The sequence below is a fragment of the Ochotona princeps genome, chromosome 16, assembly GCF_030435755.1.
Source record: "Ochotona princeps isolate mOchPri1 chromosome 16, mOchPri1.hap1, whole genome shotgun sequence".
Lineage (NCBI taxonomy): Eukaryota > Metazoa > Chordata > Mammalia > Lagomorpha > Ochotonidae > Ochotona > Ochotona princeps.
The window spans coordinates 54872456-54895033 of NC_080847.1; the positions used below are offsets into that span (position 1 = coordinate 54872456).

The window sequence follows — 22578 nt, forward strand, 5'->3', positions numbered from 1 at the left end:
GCCGACCCTCTGCACCGGGACCATGTGTTACGCCAGGTCTATTACCAGTCAGGAGAAGCTGGAAGGGAATTCCTGGAGCTAGTCAGCAACAGGCATCCATTCTAGTACCACTTTCTGTGGGTGTGGAAACTGCAGACTCTACTGCCATTGAGACTTCTACAGTAATTACCAAACAGAATTTTTTAAAGATTTATTTTTATTAGAAAGGCAGATATACAGAGAGAAGGAGAGACAGAAAGATCTTCCGTTCACTGATTTCACTGCCCAAGTGGCCACAACGGCCAGAGCTGAGCTGATTCGAAGCCAGGAGCAAGCAACCTGCTCCAGGTCTCCCTCGCAGGTGCAGGGCCCCAAGGCCCTGGGCCGTCCTCCACTGCTTTCACAGGCCACAAGCAGAGAGCTGGATGGGAAGTGGAGCAGCTTGGCCATGAACTGGCACCCATATGGGATCCAGGCGCTTGCAAGACAAGGATTTAGCTACTGAGCCATCATGCCAGACCCAAGAATTTCTTTTTAACAACCCACTAGGTCAGGCTTACCTGATATCACAATTAAGTTCCACTCTTCATAGAATTCACCTTCCTAAAGATAGAACCCCTACAGAGGGACTCCTACACAGTGGATGCCGGGTCTAGTGTAAGCAAGTGTGGGCAAGCAAAACCTCCCTGAAGTGATCTGAACCAGTGACAGTCAGACGACTATAAGAATGCAGAAAAGGAGTTCTTTCCTAGTTCTGACCTGGGTGTAGGACAGACCTCAAGTGTGGGTGTAATCTCTGTAGCAAGAGAAGCTAAGGCTGCAGGGCCCAGCGTGATGGCCTAGCGGCTAAATCCTCACCTTCCACGCCTGGGATCCCATGTGGGCACCAGTTTGTGCCCAGCAGCCGCACTCCTCACCCAGCTCCCTGCTTGTGGCCTGGGAAAGCAATGGAGGACAGTCCAAAGCCTTGGGACCCTGCACCTGTGCAGCAAACCCAGAAGCAGCTCCTGGCTTCGTATTGTCTCAGCTACGGTCATTGCAGCCATTTGGGGGGTGACCCGATTTACAGAAGGTCTTTCTGTCTCTCCTCTCTGGATATCTGCCTCTCCAATAAAAAAATAAATCTTTGGGGGAAAAAAAAAACTAAGGCTATGTACCCCATCCACTCCCCCAAAAAGTAATGAATTAGAGGGTTTTGGAAAGAAACCTTCAGGAAGTTATAAACGCAGCGTGTTTACAAATTGAGTCAAAAAGGGCGAGAGTGCAGTAGGCAGAGGCGAGGTGGGCAAGGTAAGATATCATTGTGACGATAACGGTGCCCAGGCCGCCAGAAGGGCACGGCTGGGCGGTGAGCAAGTGGAGAATGCCCGGGCAAGTCTCACACCAACTTTCCCTCGCCGGGGAGCCGAACCCAAGAGCCCAGAGGAGCGAGTCAGCCGCTCTAGCCAACGCGCATGCGCCCGCCTCACAGGGCCGGGCTCCTCGCCAGGGCGGACGAGGCATGCGCGACTCCGCCCCTCATCACCGGCGCAGGTAACTGGGAGCGCGGCGCGTGCCCGCCCTGTGGCGCGCCTGCGCGGGGGCGGCAGGGGCGGGGCCTGGGCGCCGGCGCATGCGCCCCATGCGGGAAGGCCCACGTGCCCGCTGGCTTCCCGGGCCGGAGATCTCCGACCCCACGCGTGTCCCCTTCCCACCCGGCACGCAGCTGCCCTTCCCATCTTCTCCACCGGTGACCGTCAGCGGTGTCCTGAGACTGGAAAAGGACCCCAGGTGCGCCCTGCCTGTGTCCGAACCTCTTCCCAACGTCCTGGCTCAGCCCCCCCCACCGAAAAAAAATCGAAAAAAGTCCATAATACCACACCTGTCCAAATCCCGGTAAAAGACTTCGTGAAATCCAGACCAAATTCCCCGTCTCGGAAATGCTGAAAGGGACCCATTGGGAAATCTTAAATGAGGGACACCTGAAACCTGCATACGAATCTTCTAGAAGTTCCGTCTGACTTCCTCAGCACCCGGCAGAGACCCTGAAGTCCGGTTAGACTCCCCTCATCAAAATCCTGTTAGAGAGGCTCCCCAAGCTTGGCCAATACCCTCTCCGACCCTCACCTACCCCCAGAAATCTGCTCAAGCTCGCCCTGAATCCTAAAGGCTTCCCCCTTCCCAAAGCCAACCCAAGAAGCTGTTTCCTCACAGGCCACAGCACCCCAATTCACAGGTCCACAACACCCCAGCTCACCCACAGCATCCCAATTCACAGGCCCACAACACCCCAACTCACGGGCCCACAGCACCCCAATTCACAGGCCACAGCACCCCAAATGATGGGTCCACAACACCCCAACTCACTACACCCCACTTCAGACCTACAGCACCCTAACTCACAGGCCACAGCACCCCAATTCACAGGCCACAGCACCCCAACTCACAGGCTTACCACACCCCAACTGACGGGTCCATAACACCCCAACCCATTTGTGCCACCTTTTCCAGAACCTTCTCTGAGCCGCTTTGGAGGCCGAGGCGGGGCAGCAGGCCGGGGGCCTGGGGTTGGGGTGCCTGGCAGGCCCTGGACGTTAGGAATACACCGTGTCCTCTTTAGGGAGTGCTGTGGGGTTTGCACACACAGGGCTTGGGGGCGCAGCTTGCTTCCAGTGGGGACCAGGAGGCCCTAAGGATGGGGGGACACCGGAAGTGAAGATGGGGTCGTGTGGTGTGTGTCAGTCTGGGAGGACCAAGGGGCCACCCCCAAGTGGAAAGCTGGGAGAGCCCCCTGGTTTGGGCCATACTGAGGGTGAGCTGGCCGGGAGAAGAGAGAGCAGGCCGGTTCAGGTGGTTAGCATGCGCGGGTTAGCATGGTGCTGGGTCAGACGCCTGCTTCCTGCCGACCCGAGAGGAGTCCCTGCCACCTGGCCATTGCAGCCGCTAGTGGAGTGAGGCCGCACAGAGTGGGCTGGCCGGCTCTCCTGCCACAGCTTAGCCAGTGTAGAAGTAGAATCAGGAGAGATTGAAGAACCATGGTGTACTGCTGCAGCTTGAGTGGACGTCCAGTGTGGGGGCCTAGGAGCGCAGGCAGGACCGGCAGCGGGGGAAGCGTGTCCACACTCACTCAGAGGCCGACAGGCACTCGCGTGGCGAGTCTGGCAGCGCTGCAGGGCCGAGTGGGCAACCAGGACGCCTGGCAGCCTGGTGCAGGCCGTGTGAGGGCCGACAGGAAGGTGGCAGGCTGTCCCCACAGTGCTGGGAAGCCAGCCCGGGCGTTGCTTCAGGGAGGGACAGGTCAGCTCCAGACAAGCAGGAGGACTTAGGAGATGACCTCAGCCAGGACCCTGGGTCGGAGAGGAGGGGCGGGGCAGCGAGCAGAGGGCACAGGGTCTCCCCAAAGGGAGGCTGGGACCCCCACCCACCAGCCTCCTTTGATCTCTGCCACCCACTCCTCAGCCCTGTTGCTCTGCCAGCTCACACCTCCAGTCCATAAACATAGGTTGGCGCTAGAATCGGGTGAAAGTGGGGTTGGCAAACAGGTTCGGAGTGCCCGGAGTGGCCCCGGGGCGCGGGAGGGGCGGCGGGTCTGAGGGAGCTCTCCGCTTGTCCTTCTAGGAGCTCACAGGGCTGCCCTGCCAGAGTGGGAGTGAGCCTGCTGGCTCTGCCGGCAGCCAAGGCCTGGCCGGGGTGGCCCATGGACCTGCCAGACGAACCAGTTGGTGGCCCCACTGCACAAAGTAGGTGGCTGGGCCCCTCTTTGCCCGCCAGGGACTAGGGGAGGGTAGCCACCACTTGGGGAGCAGGGGCAGGGGAGCCACCTCCTGGGAGATGGGGCTTGGGCAGCTGGGCCTCCACAGGGACACGGGATAGGTGGGAGGGAGCAGCGGAGGATTAGGAGCCCACACACCTGTCTGTAGTGCCGTGGCAGCTCGGGGGCGGGGGGAGTCTGAGCCCTCCCCAGCTGCCCCCCCCCCGTGTCACCTACCATCCTGGGAACCCAGCTGCCCTGTGGGTGCTCTCACCTTCAGCCCGCTTCTCTTCGTGACACTGATTTCTGAGCTGTCTGGTGGAACTCTGCACCCCACATACTCTTCATTCATTCTGGTTCCTGGCCCCCAGCGCAGCACTGCCCCACAAAACAGGAACCACATAGATCGTTCTTTTTTTTTCAAGGATTTATTTATTTTTATTGGAAAGGTGGATATACAGAGGAGGAAAGACAGAGAGGAAGATCTTCTGTCTGATGGTTCACTCCCCAAGCGGCCACAATGGCTAGAGCTGAGCCAGTCTGAAGCCCGGAGCCTCTTCCTGGCCTCCCATGTGGGTGCAGGATCCCAAAGCTTTGGGCCATCCTCCACTGCTTTCCCAGGCCACAGGCAGGGAGCTGGATGGGAAGCAGGGCTGCCGGGATTAGAACCGGTGCCCATATGGGCTCCTGGTGTGTTCAAGGCGAGGACTTTAACTGCTAGGCTACCGTGCTGGGCCCATAGATCATTCTTAAGAGAGAGAGGAAAAAACAAACAGGCGAAATAAATGGTAATAATAGATGTCATTGAACCTTATGTATCCAAGCCATGTGTATAACCGATATAAAGGTAGATGAAGAAGTCTCTCTCACACCAAGCCTCCAGGATGTGGTGTGTGCAGCAGTGTTCCGGCACCCCGCCTCACGTGACTGGGAGCCTATGTAGCTGCTGCCCGCCCTGCTGCGTGCCGACTGTTGCCACATGAGTGGGAGGAAGGCCCAGGCTGCCTTGGGAAGCTGCAGAGCGCCATCTCCCCCTTGGAGAAGGCCCGGTCAGTGGGCGGGGAGGCACGCAGGTTAGGAGCCCAGCTGGATGAGAGGAGCAAGGCCCCTCTGGGAGGTTTCCTGGCCCCCCAGCAGCTGTCTGCACCTTGTCTCAGGCCAGGCCAGAGCTCCAGCCTCGGGATGCTTGCCAGGCAGTGCCAGAGGCTGACTGCCACGCTGTGGGCAGCAGGGCAGGTGGACCAGCAGAGGGCGCGCGGCCACCAGCCACCTTGGGCAGGGGCCCGGCCAGCTGGGCAAGGAAAGGGAAGAAGGAACACGGTGGAATAGAGTTGGCAAGGTGCGCCAAGAGAATCACAGGAGAAAATAGGGAGGAGGGGCTTGGGGAGACTGAGGAGGGAAGCAGAGAGGGCCAAGAGGCTGAGTGGCCTGTCCTGACGGGACCGAGCGCTGGTGCAGCCTGCTGCCACACGGTCAGTCCTGGGCTCAGCTGCGGGCTTCGCTGGCCCTGGTTAGTGGCACTCAGTGGGCTGGTGGGGCTCCTGGCTGTCCACGGCCTAAGCAGAGAGCTGGAGGGGCCCGGCCAGCCCTGTGGAGGGGCCGGGATCTCCTTGTTTGGGGTGGCGCATTGATGGAGCACCTGCTGTATGCAGCACAGTGACCACAGTGTTGGACTGGCAGAGCTGACCCATGGCCCTTGAGAGAAGGATAGCTCTGAAACCCCCATTCAAGTCAGAGAAACTGACACCCCAGGAGAAGCCGCTTGGCCGCAGAAGCACAACTGGGCCCCCCATCCCCTCCTACTGTCCACCCTGCCAGCGTTGCCTCATTCCTGCCCACCCTGGCCATAGACTCTGGGGGATGCCAGTCTTGCCTCAGGGGCGTAGAGCGGTGGGACGGGGAACAGAGGGGCAGCCTTGTTCCCTAGGCAGGCTGGGAGGCCGGAGATGCAGTGGGCGGGGTTGATTTGTACAACCACGCTTTATCGGATTGTTCCTGGCTCCTCCCGCAGCCTCTCCTTTGCCCTCCCATGCCATTACCCCCCCCCCCACCCTGGGAGGCTGCGGAAGAGACATGGCAAGGTAGTCTCAGGGCACCTGTTACCTGGGCTCCCAAGCCAATGGGGTCAGACAGTAGGGGGACACCCAGCTGCAAGGTGGGCCCTACCTAGGGGGTGTGATTCATTGCCCCCCAAGGTTCTTGCTGCCTCCCACAAGCCCACTACAGGCAGCCTTCCCCCATGCAGGGCCCAAGAGGCAGAGGGCCAGGCTGCCTGTCTCCCAGCACCTCTGGTCCCCCACTGTCTCCCCAGGGTGCCTGTGGGAGCAGCCTGAGGAGGTGAACCTGGGGCCGCTGCTCAGCTTAGAGGAGCAAGTACTCAACTCCACATTTGAAGCATGCGACCCCCAGAGGACAGGTGGGAGGGGCAGGTGGGAAGGGGGAGGCTGGGATCCTCCTGGGGTCTTGCAGGAACAAAGTGGAGGATTGTGGGGGGGGCTTTAGGAGGGAACTAGAGAATGCACTGGTGACCTTTCAGGTTGATAACTTGGGGGGCCTGGGAGGCTCTGAGGGCCAGGTATGCATGCCACCAGTGACCTTCTGCTCTGGCCTCTCTGGCCCACTCTGTGAGGGGGGATGACTGGGTCCCTGTTGACTCGGAGGGAAGGGGGGCTCTTGCCTGAGGTGTTGCCCCAATCTCGGGTGCAGGTGCCACAGCCTGGCCAGTGGAGGCCTGGTGCCAAGCACCACCTGCCCTCACTCCCTTGTGGCATGCTCTGTCCCAGGCACTGTGGCTGTGAGCCATGTGCTGGCCTACCTGGAGGCTGTGACAGGCCAGGGTCCCCAGGACGAGCGCCTGCAAACATTAGCCCGAAGCCTGGACCCCAGTGGGCAGGGCTCGGAAGCCACTGTGGACCTGAATACCTTCCTGGTCGTCATGCGGGACTGGATCGCTGTCTGTCAGCTGCACGGGTGAGTCCCTGCACATCCACCCTCCCTGGAAGTCTTACGGCAGCCAGCACCAGGCAGGCCAGGGCCCCATGGTTAGAACAGAAGAGTGAAGGGATGGAGTTGGGAGGGGTGTAGCGGGGGGGGGTAGGCAATGCGACTCAGCTGAGGAGGAAGAAGGGGCCTAGGAGGCAGGAAAAGGAGGCTGGCAGAGGCCCCTCCGCATCCCGCTGCAAGCCCAGGCCTCGCCCCTCTTGCTTTCCCATCTGGCCCTGGGCACTGGCCATCTGGGCTCACCTTCCTCCCTGTGGTGCTCGCTCTCACCTGACCCGGTCCCCCTGCTGGCTGCAGGGGGCTCTAAACCTCATGCCTTTGATTCAGGGGATTAGAGCTGGAAGAGGAGCCCGCCTCGCGGGGAGCCCCGGCCTCCCAGCCGCTGCCATCTGGTGAGACTGCTAAATATAGCACAACGCAGCCCGACCTAGGGTCAGACCATGGGGGGACTTCCCACCTGGGGCGGGCAGGGAGAGGGTGCAGCCCGAGACCTTTGCTCCCGTGGGCGCTGAGCCGCTGTGATGTCTCTCAGGCGGCCCTGAGCTTGGCGCTTTGTTCCCTTGGGATTATTTACAACTTCCCTGCCTGACACCACCCCTGCTACAGAGACCTGCAAGGTCTGGCCCACCGCACCTTAATCACTGCTCCCTGCGCTTGCTGGCCCTCCTTCCTGCAGGGGCCACACCTGCCCATGCAGGGCTTTTGCCATGCTGCTTCCTGGCCTGAGCCCCCCGACTCCATTCCTCTATTCACGTACCACACTGCCCTGACCAGAGAGCAAGCCCTGGCCTACCCCAGGCGGGGTCTCTTGCTCACTCCCCCTCAGTCCTGCCCCTCCGCCATGCTCCTGGCATGCCAGGCTGCAGGAAGCTGTGCTGTCAGGGCAGTCCCCTGCCCCTGCTGTGCCCATCACATCCCCAGAAGCTCACACACACAGCGTCAGGTTCTGCTTCCCAAGACAAGCCTAAAAGGGCAGCTTCCTGGACCTTCTCTGCAGCCTCCTGCAGCAGGCCTGGGGGCCAGGGCAGGGCTGAGCCGAGGAGGGGGAGATGAAGCTGGAGGAGGGGGGTGAGGTCCAGGGGGAGCGGGTAGGGCCTTTGCTGGGGAGGGGGTGGTCAGAGAAGAGGAGCAGGCAGAGAGAGGCAGGGGTGGGCCTGGACTGAGACTATGGGGCGGGGGAGAGGAGGAGGCAGTGGGGGGAGGGGAGCTGTGGGAGAGGAGTGCTGTTTGGGGAAGTTGAGGCCCCGGGCCAGTGTGGAAAGTCGGGGTGAAGGAGGTCAGGGTTCTCCAGAAAACCCGGGGGAGAAAAATGGAGCTCCCTGCTGCCTGGAACCAGGGACACCCCAACGCTGAGGTCCACGCTCTTGTGTCTCCCCAGGGTACCCAGAAGCTGAGGAGTCAGCCAACCTGGAGAGCTTCGGAGGCGAAGACCCCCGAGCCGAGCTGTACCTATCAGCCCCTCCCGCTCTCCCACCCCAGCCCTGCGCCCTCCCCCCACCCGCAATCTGGCTCCTGTCTCCCGATTGCCACAGCACCCACCTGGGCCTGGGGAGGGCGGCGGGGCGTGCACGGTGACCCCACCCTGCCTGCCCCAGGCCCGCCACAGCCGACCTGCTGAGCAGCCTGGAAGACCTGGAACTGAGCCACCGGCGCCTGGCCGGGGAGAATGCCCAGCTGCAGCGCAGCGTGGAGACTGCCGAGGAGGGCTCGGCGCGCCTGGGCGAGGAGATCCTGGCACTGCGCAGGCAGCTCCGCAGGTGCGCCTGTGTCTTGCCCCGCACTTCCCCCTCCACCAACCCCCTTCCCGTTCTCTTCCCATTTTCTCGTGTTGTCTCTCTGGTACTTTCTCTATTCTATTATTCTTCCTTTTTCAAAATGAGATTTAATATTTATTTACTTTCATTTTTTATGTGAAAAGCAAGGCAGCAGATAGGCATACAGATAGTAGATGATTCCCCAAATGCCCACCAAGTTGGAAACTAGCCAGGCCAGAGCCCAGAGCCCAGTGCAGGCACTTGCTCCATTACCTGTGCCTCCCAGGGGATGCCTTGGCAGGAAACAGGAATCGGAAGCAGAGCTTGACGTTCCAGATGGGATGGGGACATCCCAAGCTGAGCCCTACCCATTGCCACTCTGCCTGCCAGTCACCGTCCCCCAGTCCGCTTCTGTCACTTCATTTCCAGCCCACCTCCACATGGCCCGGGACTTCTCTGTCATTTCTATCTTTGAATGGAACGCTTCTGCCTTCCCCCAGCTTACCCAGCCCCCTGCCTACTCTTGCCAGTACCCAGCAGGCTTTGCAGTGTGCCAAGGCCATGGGTGAAGAGCTTGAGGATCTGAAGACCTTGGCCAAGAGCTTGGAGGAGCAGAACCGCCAGCTTCTGGCCCAGGCCCGGCACACGGTGGGTTCCAGCCTGGGCACTCCCTCTGCTGCCCACCCTGATATGAGAGCAGTGGAACTTGGGGGCGTTGGGGGGTGTGGTGGTTCCAGGTCCTGTTCACCCGGGCCTACCTGGCACCCATCAAGTGGCCCTAGGGCCATCCCCTAAGTCCTGTTCTCCTGTAACACAGGCCCAGCTGTGTCCCCAGGGCGGGTAAAGGGCAGTGAGGCCAAGGGGGTGGGTCCTGAAACCTTTGTCCTCCCTCTGGGGTTGGTCAGGAGAAGGAGCAGCAGCACCTGGCGGCCGAGGTAGAGACCCTGCAGGAGGAGGTAAGCGGAGGCCGGCCTCGGCCCACCTGCCCCTTCAGCCCTAGCAGCCTGCCAACAGATAGCCTTCAGCCTATCGGGGAAGACATCAGAATGACAGCAATGTGCGGGTGACCCTGTAGTCACATCACACGGTGTGAGAGCTGCCGTGGTGGCATCCTGACCATGAAGCCCCCTCCATAAGCTTGAGCCAGGCCATCTTAGTGTGCCCAAGTGTCCTCCCTTGTGAAGGTGGTAGACAAAGCTGTGGCACCTCCCTCACTGGGCAGGGTAAGAGTTAAACCAAAGATTCATGCAAAGAGGTGGGCAAGAGGTTGGACACACAGGCCTGGCACAGCAGCCTAGTGTGCCAGGATCCCATATGGACACCGGTTCATATCCCGGCTGCTCTACTTCCCATCCGGCTCCCTACTTGTGACCTGGGAAAGCAATTGAGGATGGCCCAAAGCCTTGGGACCCTGCACCTGCCTGGGAGACCCGGAAGAAGCTCCTGGCTCCTGGCTTAGCTCCAGCTGTTGCCGGCCACTTGGGGCATGAGCCAGTGGACAGAGGATGTTTCTGTCTCTCCTCTCTGTGTATCTGCCTTTCCAGTCTAAATAAATTTTTTAAAAAAGTTGAACACACAAGTTCTGCTTATTGCAAGGTAGCACTATTTTTTTTTAAGATTTACTTATTTTATTGGAAAGGCAGATGTACAGAGAGGAGGAGAGACAGAGAGGAAGATCTTCTGTCCGATGATTTACTCCCCAAGTGGCCACAACGGCTGGTGCTGTGCCGATTTGGAGCCAGGAGCCAGGAACTTCTTTCCGGGTCTCCCACACGGGTGCAGGATCCCAAGGCTCTGGGCCGTCCTCAACTGCCCTCCCAGGCCACAAGCAGGGAGCTGGGTGGGAAGTGGAGCTGCCGGGATTAGAACCAGCGCCTATATGCGTTCAAGGCGAGGACTTTAGTCACTAGGCCACGCCTCCAGGCCCAGGTAGCACTATTTATATACTAGTATTTTTTTGTTGTTATTCTTTTAGAGCCTGCTCCCATCCACTGGTCCACTCCCAGATACCCACAACAGGCCCCAGCTGTGGCAGAGGGCGGAAGCTGTGTCTCGCTGTGGGAAACAGGAACCCAGTGACCCGAGCCATCCCTGCTGCCTACTAGAGCCTCTGTCTGCAGGGAGCTGGAGTCTGGTACAGAGCCAGGTGTCAGTCCCATGTGCTCCTAGATGGGCTGCCGGCCTCACAGCCACTAGGCCCAGTGCCCACCCCAATACAGAGTACCATCCTCATGTATTTATTTACAAGGCAAAGTAAGAGACAAGGGGGCCTTGCATATACCATCCCTCCTCACATGCCCTCCACAGCCCAGGCTCCCATGGGTAGGCAGCAGGGCTCCATGTGCTGGGGCCATCCCTGCTGCTTTCCACACAGGAGCACATCAGCTGGCAGCTGGCATCAGGAATGCAGGCAGGATCAGAACCCTGGCGCTCTGATACCGGGTACCAGGCAGCATCTTAAATGTGACATCAAATGCCTGCTCCAAGGCATCAACATTTTTTTCAAAGATTTATTTTTTAGTTACCTGAAAGAGTCACAGAGAAGGAGAGAGAGATGTTCAGCCACTGGTCTGCTCCCTAAATAACAACCTCCGGGAGCTTCAGCAGGGTCCCCAGCGTGGTGCAGGGGCCTAAGCATGTGGGCCCTTCCCCATTGCTTTTCCAGGCCCATCAGCAGGGAGCTGGATCAGAAGTGAGCATGCGGGGCTCAAAAGGGCACTCCTATGGGATACCACGACTGCAGGTGGTGGCTTTACCCACCATGGCACAATGCCAGCCCCTGTGTTTATGAAGGAAAGACATGGGCTAACTCCCTCCCTGGCACTTGCATGTCAGGCGACATTCGGCATGTAACTTCTTCCCGGGGCTTAGCTTTGTCCTCTTAAAACCTGGGGAGAAGGGTTCCCACTCAGTAGAGCTGTGGAATTAAATGACAGCGTTCCGCCCAGGTCCTAGTACACTGAAAAGACACATCTCCACCTCTGTCTGAGAGCAAACACGTCCCCGCCTGAAGCTGGCATTGGGGCGCAGGAGGCACCTGCGTCACCCACACACCAGCAGGCCACAAGCCCTCGCTCCACGTTTGTCCTGTCTGCTGTTGGCACGATTGATGTTCTGTGTCCCATCTGGTTCCCGGCCTTCGTCACTGCCGCATGCTGGCGTCCGGGAGGAGGCCAGCGCTGCCTGCGGACGGCTGGACACAGCGTCTCGGCAGCATCTGCTGGCAGCACCCTCTGACCGGGGCCCTGCAGGAGCCTGGCTGCTTTCCCATGGAAGCACCAGGAGCTGCACGCCCCGCCACACCTCCACTCTGGATCTGGATGTCCCACTGCCACTAGTGCCACTAGGCTTACATTGTAGGGCCCTCAGACTTTGCTGGCGGGGCTCCTCTCAGAGCCCCAGACTGCCCAGGGGTTCTGCAGTTCCATGGCACCCCAACTAAGCCAGGGCTTGGGGGCTGCTGAGGCCCCATTCATAGCTGATTGCTTGCCGCTCTGACTCCCGCACCCCAGGTCTGAGGATTTCTGCCCAGATCCAAGGATCCCCTAGACCATCTCATACGTCTTCACTTAGGCTTCTGCTTGGCAATCCAGAAATGCCCCCTGTTCCCTGCTGCTTCCAAGAAAATGGGAATCTCACAGCAGGGTGTCGCCTCAGTGGGTGGCACTGAGCATGATCAGAAAGGACCAGTTCCTTCCAGAACATCTCTACAAATGAGGGGCAACTCTGGCCAGCCTCGTCCACTACAGCCCAGTGGCAGCCAGCTGGTGAAATGAGCCTATCCCTCTCGCGGGCTGCGTGGCCACTGACAGCTCTGAGGAAGGGGTCACTGAACATGTGGTGGCTTCTCTTTGAAGGACAGCTGTCACCCTAGAGAGAGACCTTGAAGGATGTGCCATGTGGGTGGGCTTGCCCATCTGTGGGCTCACGGTCGCAGGCAGCTGCAGGCCTCTCTCCCGACCTTGGGTTCTCTCTCAGAGCAGGACAAACCAGGGCAGGGTGACACCAGCAAAGGTTTTCATGACTTCCTCGAAGAGAAAGCTTCCCCAGAAGCCCCTTCCCCGCCCCAGCAGGCCTCTCAGGTCTCACCAGCTCCGACTACGTTGCAGAACCCCGGCTGCAGCAGAAGCTGCTAGAGTGGCCTGCCTGGCCTGCAGTGGAAGCCGATGTGTGAGAAGGCGCCATGATGGCTGCCAGCCAACTGCCCAGCCCAATCTGTGGAGTTGGTGCACTAAGATTTCTAGCTGTCTTATTCCCTAGCCTGGGCCTGGGAGCTGGGAGCTGCCTGCCCTCTGAAACAGAGTGGATCCCCAGAGCCAACAGGAGTAGTGGTGAATGGCCCACTGCAGTGCCTGCCGAATCCAGTGCCCTGGGCGCTCCATGGAGGAGCTATTCTTGGTTCCCTCCCCTCCATCTTCTCCCTGCAGCTGCAGAGTGCCCATAGACCAAGTGCTCAGGTTACAGGAGCAGCAGGAAGATGCTGGGGGGTGCAGGGCTGGGGGTGGAGGCAGGACTGGAAGTTCAGGAGGCTGGGCAGCCTTCCATGGAGACCCAGAGTGCTGGCTCGGGTTACTGCAGAGCAGGCAGGAGCCGCTGAGTAACCAGGTTCCCTGCCGATGGCCCAGGATCCGTGTGCAAATCCCTACCAGGTGGACAGATGTTGACACAGCACTCCTGGCCCGTCCTTCCTCCGTCCTTCACCCGGCAGCCCAGACCCGCTGAGACTGAGGAAGGGCAGCTAGTGGGGAGCTGGAAGCTGAGCAGGCTGGAGAGGGGGACAAGCTGGCTGGGGTCCCTTCTGGGGTGCCTCGGTGTGACTTATCCTAGGCTTCTGGTGCCCAGACCTCAAGGGATGGTATTGTGGGGTTGTGTTTGGCCACTGCTGTGGGCTGGCCTGTCAGGCCGGTGCTTCTCCCAGATGGCTTCCTGCATCTTGGGATGTGAGCCCAGGCTCTGTGTCTTTGGGAAGCTCAGCCGGCACCCAGGCTGGCGGCCACAGCAGCACCGGCTCCGCTGCTACCCCAGGCCAGGTGCGGAGCGGGTCTCCTTCCAGCCTGCTCTCACCGAGGGCTCCTTTGCCTTCAAGGAGGGTCTGGGTTCTAAGGGCAGGTTTGGAATCACACACACTGGGAGGTGAGTCCACTATTCTCCCTGCGACCTTGGCCACATTTCTTCTCTGTGTCCTCTGCAGAGTTGAGGAGGAGGATGCTGTTAACAGGACAGCCGCGCCCGGCATCCTTCTGAGTGCCAAGGTCGTGTACAGCACCACCAGTAGGTTTTCCTGCCAGAAAGTCAAACCAGGGTCTGGACAAAGCCTTGCTCACTCACTAACAGGAAATAATGCAGCCAGAGACACCTGGCAGAGGTTGTCGTGGGACAGAGAAGGCAGTCAGGGACAGCTGAAGTCTCTGAGACGGCTGACCTGCTGGCTTCCACAGAGCCAGGCTGGGCGAGGGGCAGTGGAGAAACTCCTGTGGGTGTGGCCGAAACCAGGCATTGCAGCCAAGAGCAGAGCAAGCCCTAGTGTAGACCCTGATTCAAACACACGAACAAACCAAATGTAAGAGAAGGCATTTGGGAGATAACTACACCAAACGCACAGGCTGGCTACAGGATGGTACGAAACGACTGTCCGCTCTCAGACCAGTCATCAAGGTGTTGTGGAGGAGATGAACGCCGGGGTGGCCACAGGTGACGTGGTAGACTCCCTGGGGTTTGCTTTCATGCCACCTGCTTAGGAGCAGGTACTGAGCTGGCAGTTGGGTTGCCCACGGCTCTGACTGTAACTGCAGCTTCCTGCCACTGTGCACTCTGGGAGCAGGGCTGACGGTTCCTGCCACCCACAGAGGCCCTCCACTGCCTGCTTCAGCCCAGCCCAGCCCAGCCACTGTGGGCACTGCCGGAGTGTGTGAACCAGCAGCTGGGAGAACTCTGCCGCCCAAATAAGCTCTTCAGTAATGGGGGCAGGTTTTGTGGTCTGATGGTGAAGTTCCACTTGAGCTGCAACCTCCCAGCTCCTGGGCCACAGCTGCCTGCCAGTGCACACCTGGAGGGCATCCAGAGGTACTCCAAGGACTCAGGTCCCTCCCAGCGCACCAGCATGCCCACACTAGCCCAGCCTGGCCCAGGCTGCTGCGGGTATTTGAGGAGTGACCAGTGGTGAAAGGGCTTCTTCTCCGTTCCTTTCAAATAGACAGTAACAGAGAATGCTAATGTGAACATGGATTGTGTACACATGTATTTGAGGCAGCTTCAGAATGTTCGTGGAAGATGAGTATTACAAGAAAACAGATTTCAAAATTTTTCACACTGATAATTTTTTTTTTAAAAAAAGAACTTGAACTGTGGCAATGCAGCAGGGTGGAGGAATCCACCGTGGGGGGGGGTTGGGCGGGGGGGGTTGGGCGGGGGGAGGGTTTGGGCGGGGGAGGGAATCCCAGTACCTATGAAACTGTCACATAATGCAATGTTAAAAAAAAAAAAAAGCCTTGAGCAACAGAGGGCCCATCTCACAGCCCACCTTCCAGATGCTTAGGGTGGTCTTTTACCCAAGCCAAAAGCGAGGAACCCCACCCCTGTCTCCTGGCTGGGAGCTGGGAGCCTGGTGCCTCAAGCCCTCACCACCATGAGTGCCAGGGGCCTTTTCTTCCAGAACGGGAAGCTGCTGGCCGAACGGGATGGAGTGAAGAGGAGGAGTGAGGAACTGGCCACAGAAAAGGATGCCTTGAAGGTGCCGCCCCACCCTGGTGGCTGACCCTTCCCAGCATCCCCGGGGTCATCCTCACCACCCCCAATTTATGTCAGCATGGCCACTGAGGGCAGAGAGTGCCATGGAGCAGTCCCCGTGGGTGTGGTCAGAGACCAGGGTAGCCAGGAAGAGGGGGCCCTGGGACACAGCACAAACAGATGGGCTTTCCCTGCAGCGGCAGCTCTGCGAGTGTGAACGTCTCATCTGCCAGCGAGACGCTATCCTCTCTGAGGTGAGGCGCATCCTCCCCAGGCACCTGTGTGGTCGGCCCAGCAGAAGGTGGAAGGCCCTCGCCCTTCCCCAGGCTTACCCTGTCTCCCAGTGCCCCATCCAGTGCTGACCTGTCTGGGGGACACGCCCAGCCTCACGGGGCTCTGGCCTTTCCCAGCGCACAAGCCACGCGGAGAGCCTGGCCAAGACCCTGGAGGAGTACCGGATGACGACCCAGGTAACGGGCTATCCCCACCCCAACGGTGGCCTGCCACCTGGCCCGCCTGGCCACTCTCGCAGTCTTGGGGTTCACAACCCCTCCTCCTGCGCCTCTTTCTCAGCTTCTGTCTCTGGAGCTGACATCCTGTTGCTACCCCCTGGGCTGGGCCCATCTCCCCCATAGTTCCTGCAGGGTGGCCATGTCTTTCGCAGTTTCTCCCGCCTCCCTGTCAGCTGCAGCCATGCCTCACTCACTCTCCCAGTGTCCACCCTTGGCCTTCTCCTCCTGGCTGCGGTCTGCCATCTGCCCTGCTGGTGCCCTGTCTGCCTTCTCCAGGTGGGAGGTAGAGGGAGGACAGCGAGTCAGGTGTCCCTCCTGCCCCTTTGCAGGAACTGAGGCTGGAGATCTCACAGCTGGAGGAGCAGCTGAGTCAGACCCACCAGGGGCCAGGCCAGTGAGTGGAAGCTCAGGGGGGATGCGGCAGGAGGGGCCCAGGGTAGGCTGACTGGCCAGTGGCAGGTGGCCTGGAGGCAGCCCCGCCTGCTCACTGTGTATGTGCCCAGGCTGCTCACAGTGGCCCAGGTGGGAAGAACGGACTGGACTGTGTCAGCGCCTCCGTCGCTGGGCCTGGAGATCGAGGCTATTCAGCAGGTGGGTTTGGCATCATGGAAAGACTCCAGAGGTCACAAAGGCAGAAACTCCAGCATCTCCCCGCCTGGCCCCTCACACAGGCCTGGCCTGTCGCCCCAGCTCCGGGCAGCTAGCCTGCTGGGAAACCCCCTACCCCCCCACTGCTGCCCCAGTCTCAGCTCTTCTCTGGCTCTCCTGACCTGTCATCTCTGCCCCAAAGCCACTGCCAGCCCAGCCCTGGCTGATGCCCACCCTGGCCCCACACCCTTTCCTGCTGCTGCTGCTTTCCCTCCCACCCCCAGCCTCATGGACCCTCGTCCTCCTGTCCTGTGTCCAGCCCCTGCTAGGCCGTGGCTACCTGGTGGCTCATTTCCTGCCTGGGTCTGGGCCTACCTACCTCGGAAACAACTTCCTCTCTCCCAGAAACAGGAAGCAACTGCTGACCTCTCAAGCCCACTGTGTGGAGTGTGGCAGTGGGCGGAGGTGATGAATGAGGTGGAGGAGGACACGGAGTTTCCACCTGAAGCCCTGACTGGGGACCTGGTGAGCATCGGGGGACATGCGGGTGGACACAGTAACCCAGCAGCAAGGCGAGGGCTCCCCAGGGCTGGCCCCTTTGCCCACACCCCTGCTTAGTCCCCTCTCAGGGAGCGCATGTTGCTAGAGGGCCCACTTGTGATACACATTGAAGCAGGAGTCCAAACCCCACCCTGCTCCCTAGGGACTCACCCGGCAGGAAGGCCGGCAGCCAGCAGCACACACAGATCTGGGGCTGTGGCTCCTGCGGATGGCTTTGGTTTACAGAAAACATTGTCAGGAATAACTTTTTTTTATCATATCAAGAAGAAGCTGCTCCAGGAGTCCACCTTATTCAAAGTCATGCACTGTGAAAAGATCAGTTGTCCTCCTGACACCCAGGCAGGACACACGGAGCTCTGCCGTACTGAGTGGGAAGCACTGTAAAGCAAAGCCTCCCAGGCCCACAGGGAGGCCCAGCCGCCCAGCGTCCATGCCTGCCGGAGCAGCATTTCAACATTAAGATGACTGGGTCAGTCATGGCCAGTGTCCACAACTAAGAAATGAGGAGTCCCTGAGTCAGAGGAGCCCTATGATGTAATGTTGGTTTTCAGCTTCTTGAGAGGCGAGAGTGATACAGGGAGAGACCGGGTGTTGGGGGTGGGAGGGGGGTCTCACATCACCTGGCTCACTCCCCAGATGCCGCAGGTCAGCCATGGCTGGATCAGGTGGAAACCAGGAGCCAGGAACGCCCCTCAGGTCCCCGCCCTGGGTGGCCAGGGCCCAGGTTCATGAGCCACCACCTGCTGCCTGCCAGGATGTGGGTTTGCAGGAGCTGGGTCCCCAGCCAGCATGCTGATGAAACCCCTGCAGGAATCCTTTTTAAGACAAAATAATAATAATAACAACAGCTCTGCGGAGTGCTGCATTGCCATGAAAGGCAGCCATCCTCAAAGGGGACACTCTGTTGCCTTTCCCCTCGACCTTCCCAGTGTCCAGGCGAGGCTGGCATCCATGCCCCTCATACCGCCACTCGTGAGGAACTGTCCATGCTCCCCTAGCTGCTGGGGGCAGGGCTGCCTCCCGCAGAGGCAGGCTCAGGGCTAGCTTCATCCCAGGCTCTCAGATGCGCCTGAGGCAGCCTGACCTGGTCCGGGGGCTAAACAGCTGAGTCACATGGGCCACACCTCAGTGCTCAAGGCCCGACAGGAGCGATCAGACCTGTGGGCAGGACAGGACAGGGTTGGTGACACCAGTTGGGAGACTGGATGTTGTCTCCAGCCAGAGGCGCAACCTGGGCAGGACCAAGGAATAAGAACTGCCTGGTGCTTGGAGCACGGCGGGTGGCTGGGTGACCCGTGAGAGGCAAAGACCAGAGCCGGATAGCGAGAGGAGCTCCCGCGTCAAGCCAAGGGAGTGCGCTCATCATAAAACCCCAGGAAGGAGGAGACCATGAAAGGGACTTACCAGAGACCAGAAAGGATGGCGCCTAAAACAGGGCCCAGCCCAGGGTGCAGAGGGTGGGGGGAACAGGCCGGCTGAAGGGGATGTTGGGAAGGAAGGGAGGGATGGGTGCTGGCCTTGCAGCTCCTGAGCAACTTCCAGGCCTGCCCAGCCTCTCCCGAGGAATGCAGTAATCTGCCCCAGGTGGCTGCCCCCACATCTGCTGTGTGTGGGGTCTGGAACGTGGGGACAGGAGGTGGGTCACCTAACCTTCCTGCTTCCTCAGAGAGACAGCCCTGAGCAGCTGGCATGCTCTGGAGAAGACAGGCTGGAGCCATCCATGCGGTAAGGAGCTCCCCGCTCCCTGAGCCAGCCCTGCCACTCAGTGTTGACCAAGGAGGTGTGCATCCTGAGTGGACCCTGGGCCTGGGGCTACAGGCAAGGCAGAGCTGGCCAGACCTGGGAAGTTCCACCTTGATTCCGCCATGGGGGGAGGCAGCTTTCAGGGTTGGGGAAATGCTCCCGCTCTGTCCCCAGGCCTTGGCAGTCCATGCTTAGGACCAAGGGGGTACTCCCAGGGGGCTGCCGTTTGTGTTGGGCTGAGACCCTGACCTGGCCCCTTAGCTGTTGGGAGATGGGTCCAGGCCTGGAGGACAGGGACGGAAAGAGCACTGGGTGCCTGCACCCACCCCCTGCAGAGCTGGCCCAGGCCCCTGTTGCCCGCAGCTCCTCCATCCCCACCCAGTCCCAGCCACTGCCTTCAGAATGGGCTGTAGCACATAAGGCCCATCATGGCCTCTGACCCCCTGACCTGCCCCCTACATCGCCAGCAAGTGGAGGGGAGAGCGGCTGAGGGCTGCAGCAGGGAGTGATGGGCTGGAAGTGGGTGGAAGGGAGAAGCCAGGGGGTTCCCACAGCTGCAATCTGCCCTACAGGGATGGTGGGTGGGGTGCGGGACACAGACCGGGAGGCTGACGCTGTTGGTAATGGTGCTAAAGTACTGCAAGGGGTGGTTGGTGGGGGTGCCCAGGTTCCCCTGGGACATTCAGGCTGTGCAGCTTGAGCCTTGAGTCACCAGAGAGCTGTTCCAAGGACATCTATGACCTGAGGGGGCCAGCAGCTAGGGCTCTACTCTCGGAAAAAAGTGATTTGGGAAGGGACAGAGGTTGTGTGGTTGGAGTCTGGGAGTTGGGCGGTCTGACTTGCACAGCCAGCAGGAAGAGCGGGTCAGTCTGGGCTCACTGAAAGTGGCCCTGCCCATTGGCCATGAACTGGGGGAGGCGGGCAGTCTCTGAGGCCCTGACCTTTTAAAGGGTCCACTCCCAGCTGGGAAAGCCACTACAACATGGCAGCTGGCGAAGGGGGCCGGGGTGTCCGGTGGCAGCCACAGAAACTTAAGAATGTAGCAGAAATTCCCCCAAAAGATACACACCCAGGGCCAGCCATGGAGGTGGGTGTCTGTGAGATGGGGCTTGGAAGGCTGCCTCCCCCCGGGTATGGGCGGGGGAGCAGGGAGGAGGGTCTACATGCTGACATCTGTTGCCCCCAGGTTGCCCAGAAGAGAAGAGGAAGAGGAGGCGGTGGAGGGCCAGGTCACGGTAGGCGGCCCCTGCCCCCCTCCCAGCCCTAGCCAGGCCAGACCCGGGAAGCAGGAAGCTGACACGGTGTGCAGTTCAGCCCTAGTCCCTGTTCGTCACCCCCCTCTTCTGGAGCACAGAGAAAAATCGTTTGGTCAAGAAATAACAAGGCCCTTGCTGTAGCTAATGAGAGTGGCTGTGGAGCTGGGGGCTGGAAGCCAGTGGGCGGCCTGAATGTTCCCAGAGGACTCCCAGCCACCCCCCACCACCACCACACACAGGGCTGTGGGCACCGCACTGCTGCACCACATAGACGCAGCTACGCCCTCGGATTGCATAAATGACATGCACATGCGCCCACACACCCAGCGAAGGGGCCGGCCTCAGCTCCCCTGGGGGCACAGCCCCAGCAGCGCCCCTCCCTGGGAGGGCCCCCCACAATGCGGGCGCCTCAGTACAAGATGGCGGCTACAGCCCTGAGACGCAGACCAGGACAGGAGGAGAGCGAGGGAGGCGCCTGTGGGCCCTAGCCTGGCTCTGGCCTGAGGAAGCTGGGCCCAGGCACCAGGCCCTAAAACCCACCTCACCCTCCCTGCCACACTCCCTTCGCTACGCCTGGGCCTCCAGCAGCATCCGTGCAGCTTGCAGCCTGGGGACACAGCTGTCCCCATACAGCACCTTCTGCAGGCCCTGGCTCCCCTGGCAGCTATGAAGATGGTGGTTGAGCTAGTGTTGTAGGGGGTGAGGGGGTATCGCTACTTTCTGTTTTAATAGAGAGACCAGCCATACTCCGTCCCGACACACACAGTGGTTCCCTCCCTGGTGCCTGCAGCAGCCCTCACCCAAGGCTCAAGTGGGAGCTGGAACTCAGTCGAGGTCTCCCACATGTGGAAAGGGGGAGCTATCACACCTACCTCCAGTGTGCAGTAGCAGGAAGCTGGAATTGGGAGTGGAGCCAGGACCCAAATCTGGACACCCCAAGCTGGAGTGGGGCCCCCCAAGTAGCATCTTGACCTCTGTGCCGAATGCCTGCTCCTAGTGCTGTCATGATTATCATCATCATCCATAGAGGAAAGGGCTGAGGGTTGGGGGGCCCTTCCAGTGAGATAGGGGGCTGAGGTGGCTGAGTGGACTCTTTGGGGCTTCATGATAGAGTGTCTTCCGGCTCTGGCATGGGCAAGGAGCCCGGATGTGAGGGGCCCTCGCTGTGCCCGGCCCTGCCCAGGCTGGCACCTGTGGAGGACCACTCCCTGCCCTCCGGTTGAGGGTCAGATGGGAGGCGGAGGTGAGGCCGGGGGAGCGGACAGACAGCTGTGGGGTGCTCCCCAGGGGCCGGGCCCATTCCCAGGTCCAGCTCTCTTCTCCCTTTTCCCTTTCCTTTTCTGTTTGTTCAGTTGGTTGGCTCTTGGGGCTTTTGGTTGGTTTGTGTTTGATTGTTTTGCCTGCAGTCAGTCTGTCCACACGGCATCTGTCATTGGCACCCTGACTGGCCAGTGGGGAATAAGGCCCGGAGGGGTGTGTGGGTGAGGAATATGCAGCCGGCGGTGGCAGAGCAAGGGACTCAGGCTGCCACGTGTCCCCCCCAGGGGCTCTTGCTCTTCTGTGTTCTGCCGCCTTTTCTGTCCCTCTGGCCGTTGTGTCAGTGGACTTGACATGTCCAGGAAGGCATCTCAGGTGTGGCCTTTGTCTTCCCAGACTGAAGCTGCCATCCCTCAGGGAGACCCTCAGCCGGGATGTGTCCCAGGAAGCCCTCCCAAGAGGTAAGCTAGCCGGCCTGAGCGCTGGGAGGGGCACAGCAGCAGCCCCTGGAGTGCCCTGCATCTCCCCCTGCAGCGCCACTGGGCTGGGACTGCAGCAGGCCCTGGTGCCTGTGACCAAAGAGCCAGGACCCGACAGGAGGCGGCCCTGGGGCCAGGTCAGCCTGCGCCCTCAACAGCTCAGGTGTGCCCCCATGCCTCCAAGGGAGGGAGGTGGCCAGCCAGTGGAGGGACCAGCACTCCTGGGGGCACCTAACCGTCTCTCCACCAGGATTCCTCTGTCCCCGCTGCTCCCAGTCCCGGTCCTGGGGCTGCTGTTGCTGCTGCTGCTCTCTGTGGCGCTGCTGCTGGGCCAGGCACCGCCCCCAACATGGCCCCACCTCCAGCTCTGCTACCTCCAGCCCCCACCGGTGTGAGGACCCCTCCTCCTGGTCCAGGAAACCCTGGGCCTCTTCTGTTACTGACTGCTGCTCCCCTGGTCATGTGTTGTTAGTTGGGCTCAACCCAAATACAGCCCCTATGTTGAGTTTGTACATGATGTCTCTTGGATTTTGAATGTTGGCAACTGCCTCTCATAAACACACCTATAACGGAGTCCACACTGAGGAAAACTTCCTCGCAGAGCAGTGTGAAGCAGGACAGCACCCGTGGGTCCTCAGGGCACCAGGGAGACGTGGGCTGCCCACAAAGCCACCCAGAGCTGCCAGAGATGTGTACAAGCCACATGGCCATCCTGGCTGCCAGGGAGGTCCATAGATGGCACAGGAGGACTGCAGGTGAAGTGCCCTGCCCGGGCGTCTCATTCAGCCTCCCCCATGGCACAGAACAGGGACCTAGAAGACACTCGGGGCTCCATGGCCACCAGCTCACAGCCTCCCAGGTACCCCCATGCAATGTGGGGTGCGTGGAAGGGGCTCCTAATGCTTCTGCTCTCTGCCCTCTCCCTCCTCCTTGATCCTGACTCCATCCTGCGGCCACCCTGTTAGGATCCTGAGTTGGCTCAGTCCTGTGTCC

General features: G+C 60.1%; 1 protein-coding gene across 5 annotated transcripts; it reads left to right on the plus strand.

The window, feature by feature from the left end:
* The first annotated feature begins 1279 nt into the window (after nt 1-1279).
* On the plus strand, nt 1280-22095 carry KASH5 (KASH domain containing 5). Of its 5 annotated transcripts, none has more exons than XM_058674338.1 (20): nt 1393-1512; nt 3577-3698; nt 6021-6125; nt 6493-6679; nt 7037-7101; nt 8088-8154; nt 8305-8466; nt 8994-9111; nt 9369-9419; nt 15116-15193; nt 15387-15443; nt 15600-15659; nt 16031-16095; nt 16205-16292; nt 16695-16814; nt 18517-18575; nt 19780-19828; nt 21503-21567; nt 21641-21748; nt 21836-22095. In XM_058674338.1, the coding sequence occupies exons 1-20, from the start codon at nt 1481-1483 to the stop codon at nt 21978-21980; spliced, it is 1803 nt and encodes a 600-aa protein (XP_058530321.1). In that variant the 5' UTR covers nt 1393-1480; the 3' UTR covers nt 21981-22095. The 5 variants fall into 5 exon arrangements, with proteins under 5 accessions (XP_058530322.1, XP_058530321.1, XP_058530318.1 ...); XM_058674335.1 differs by lacking the exon at nt 1393-1512 and adding an exon at nt 1603-1749; XM_058674339.1 differs by lacking the exon at nt 3577-3698 and having other exon boundaries at nt 1280-1512.
* Nucleotides 22096-22578: the final 483 nt, after the last annotated feature.

Coding starts and splice junctions, on each gene's coding strand:
- KASH5 (XM_058674338.1), top strand. CDS start 1,481: ATGCGCGACTCCGCCCCTCATCACCGGCGCAG. Junction 6,680..7,036: donor GCTGTCTGTCAGCTGCACGG/GTGAGTCCCTGC, acceptor CCTTTGATTCAG/GGGATTAGAGCTGGAAGAGG. Junction 16,293..16,694: donor AGATCGAGGCTATTCAGCAG/GTGGGTTTGGCA, acceptor CCTCTCTCCCAG/AAACAGGAAGCAACTGCTGA.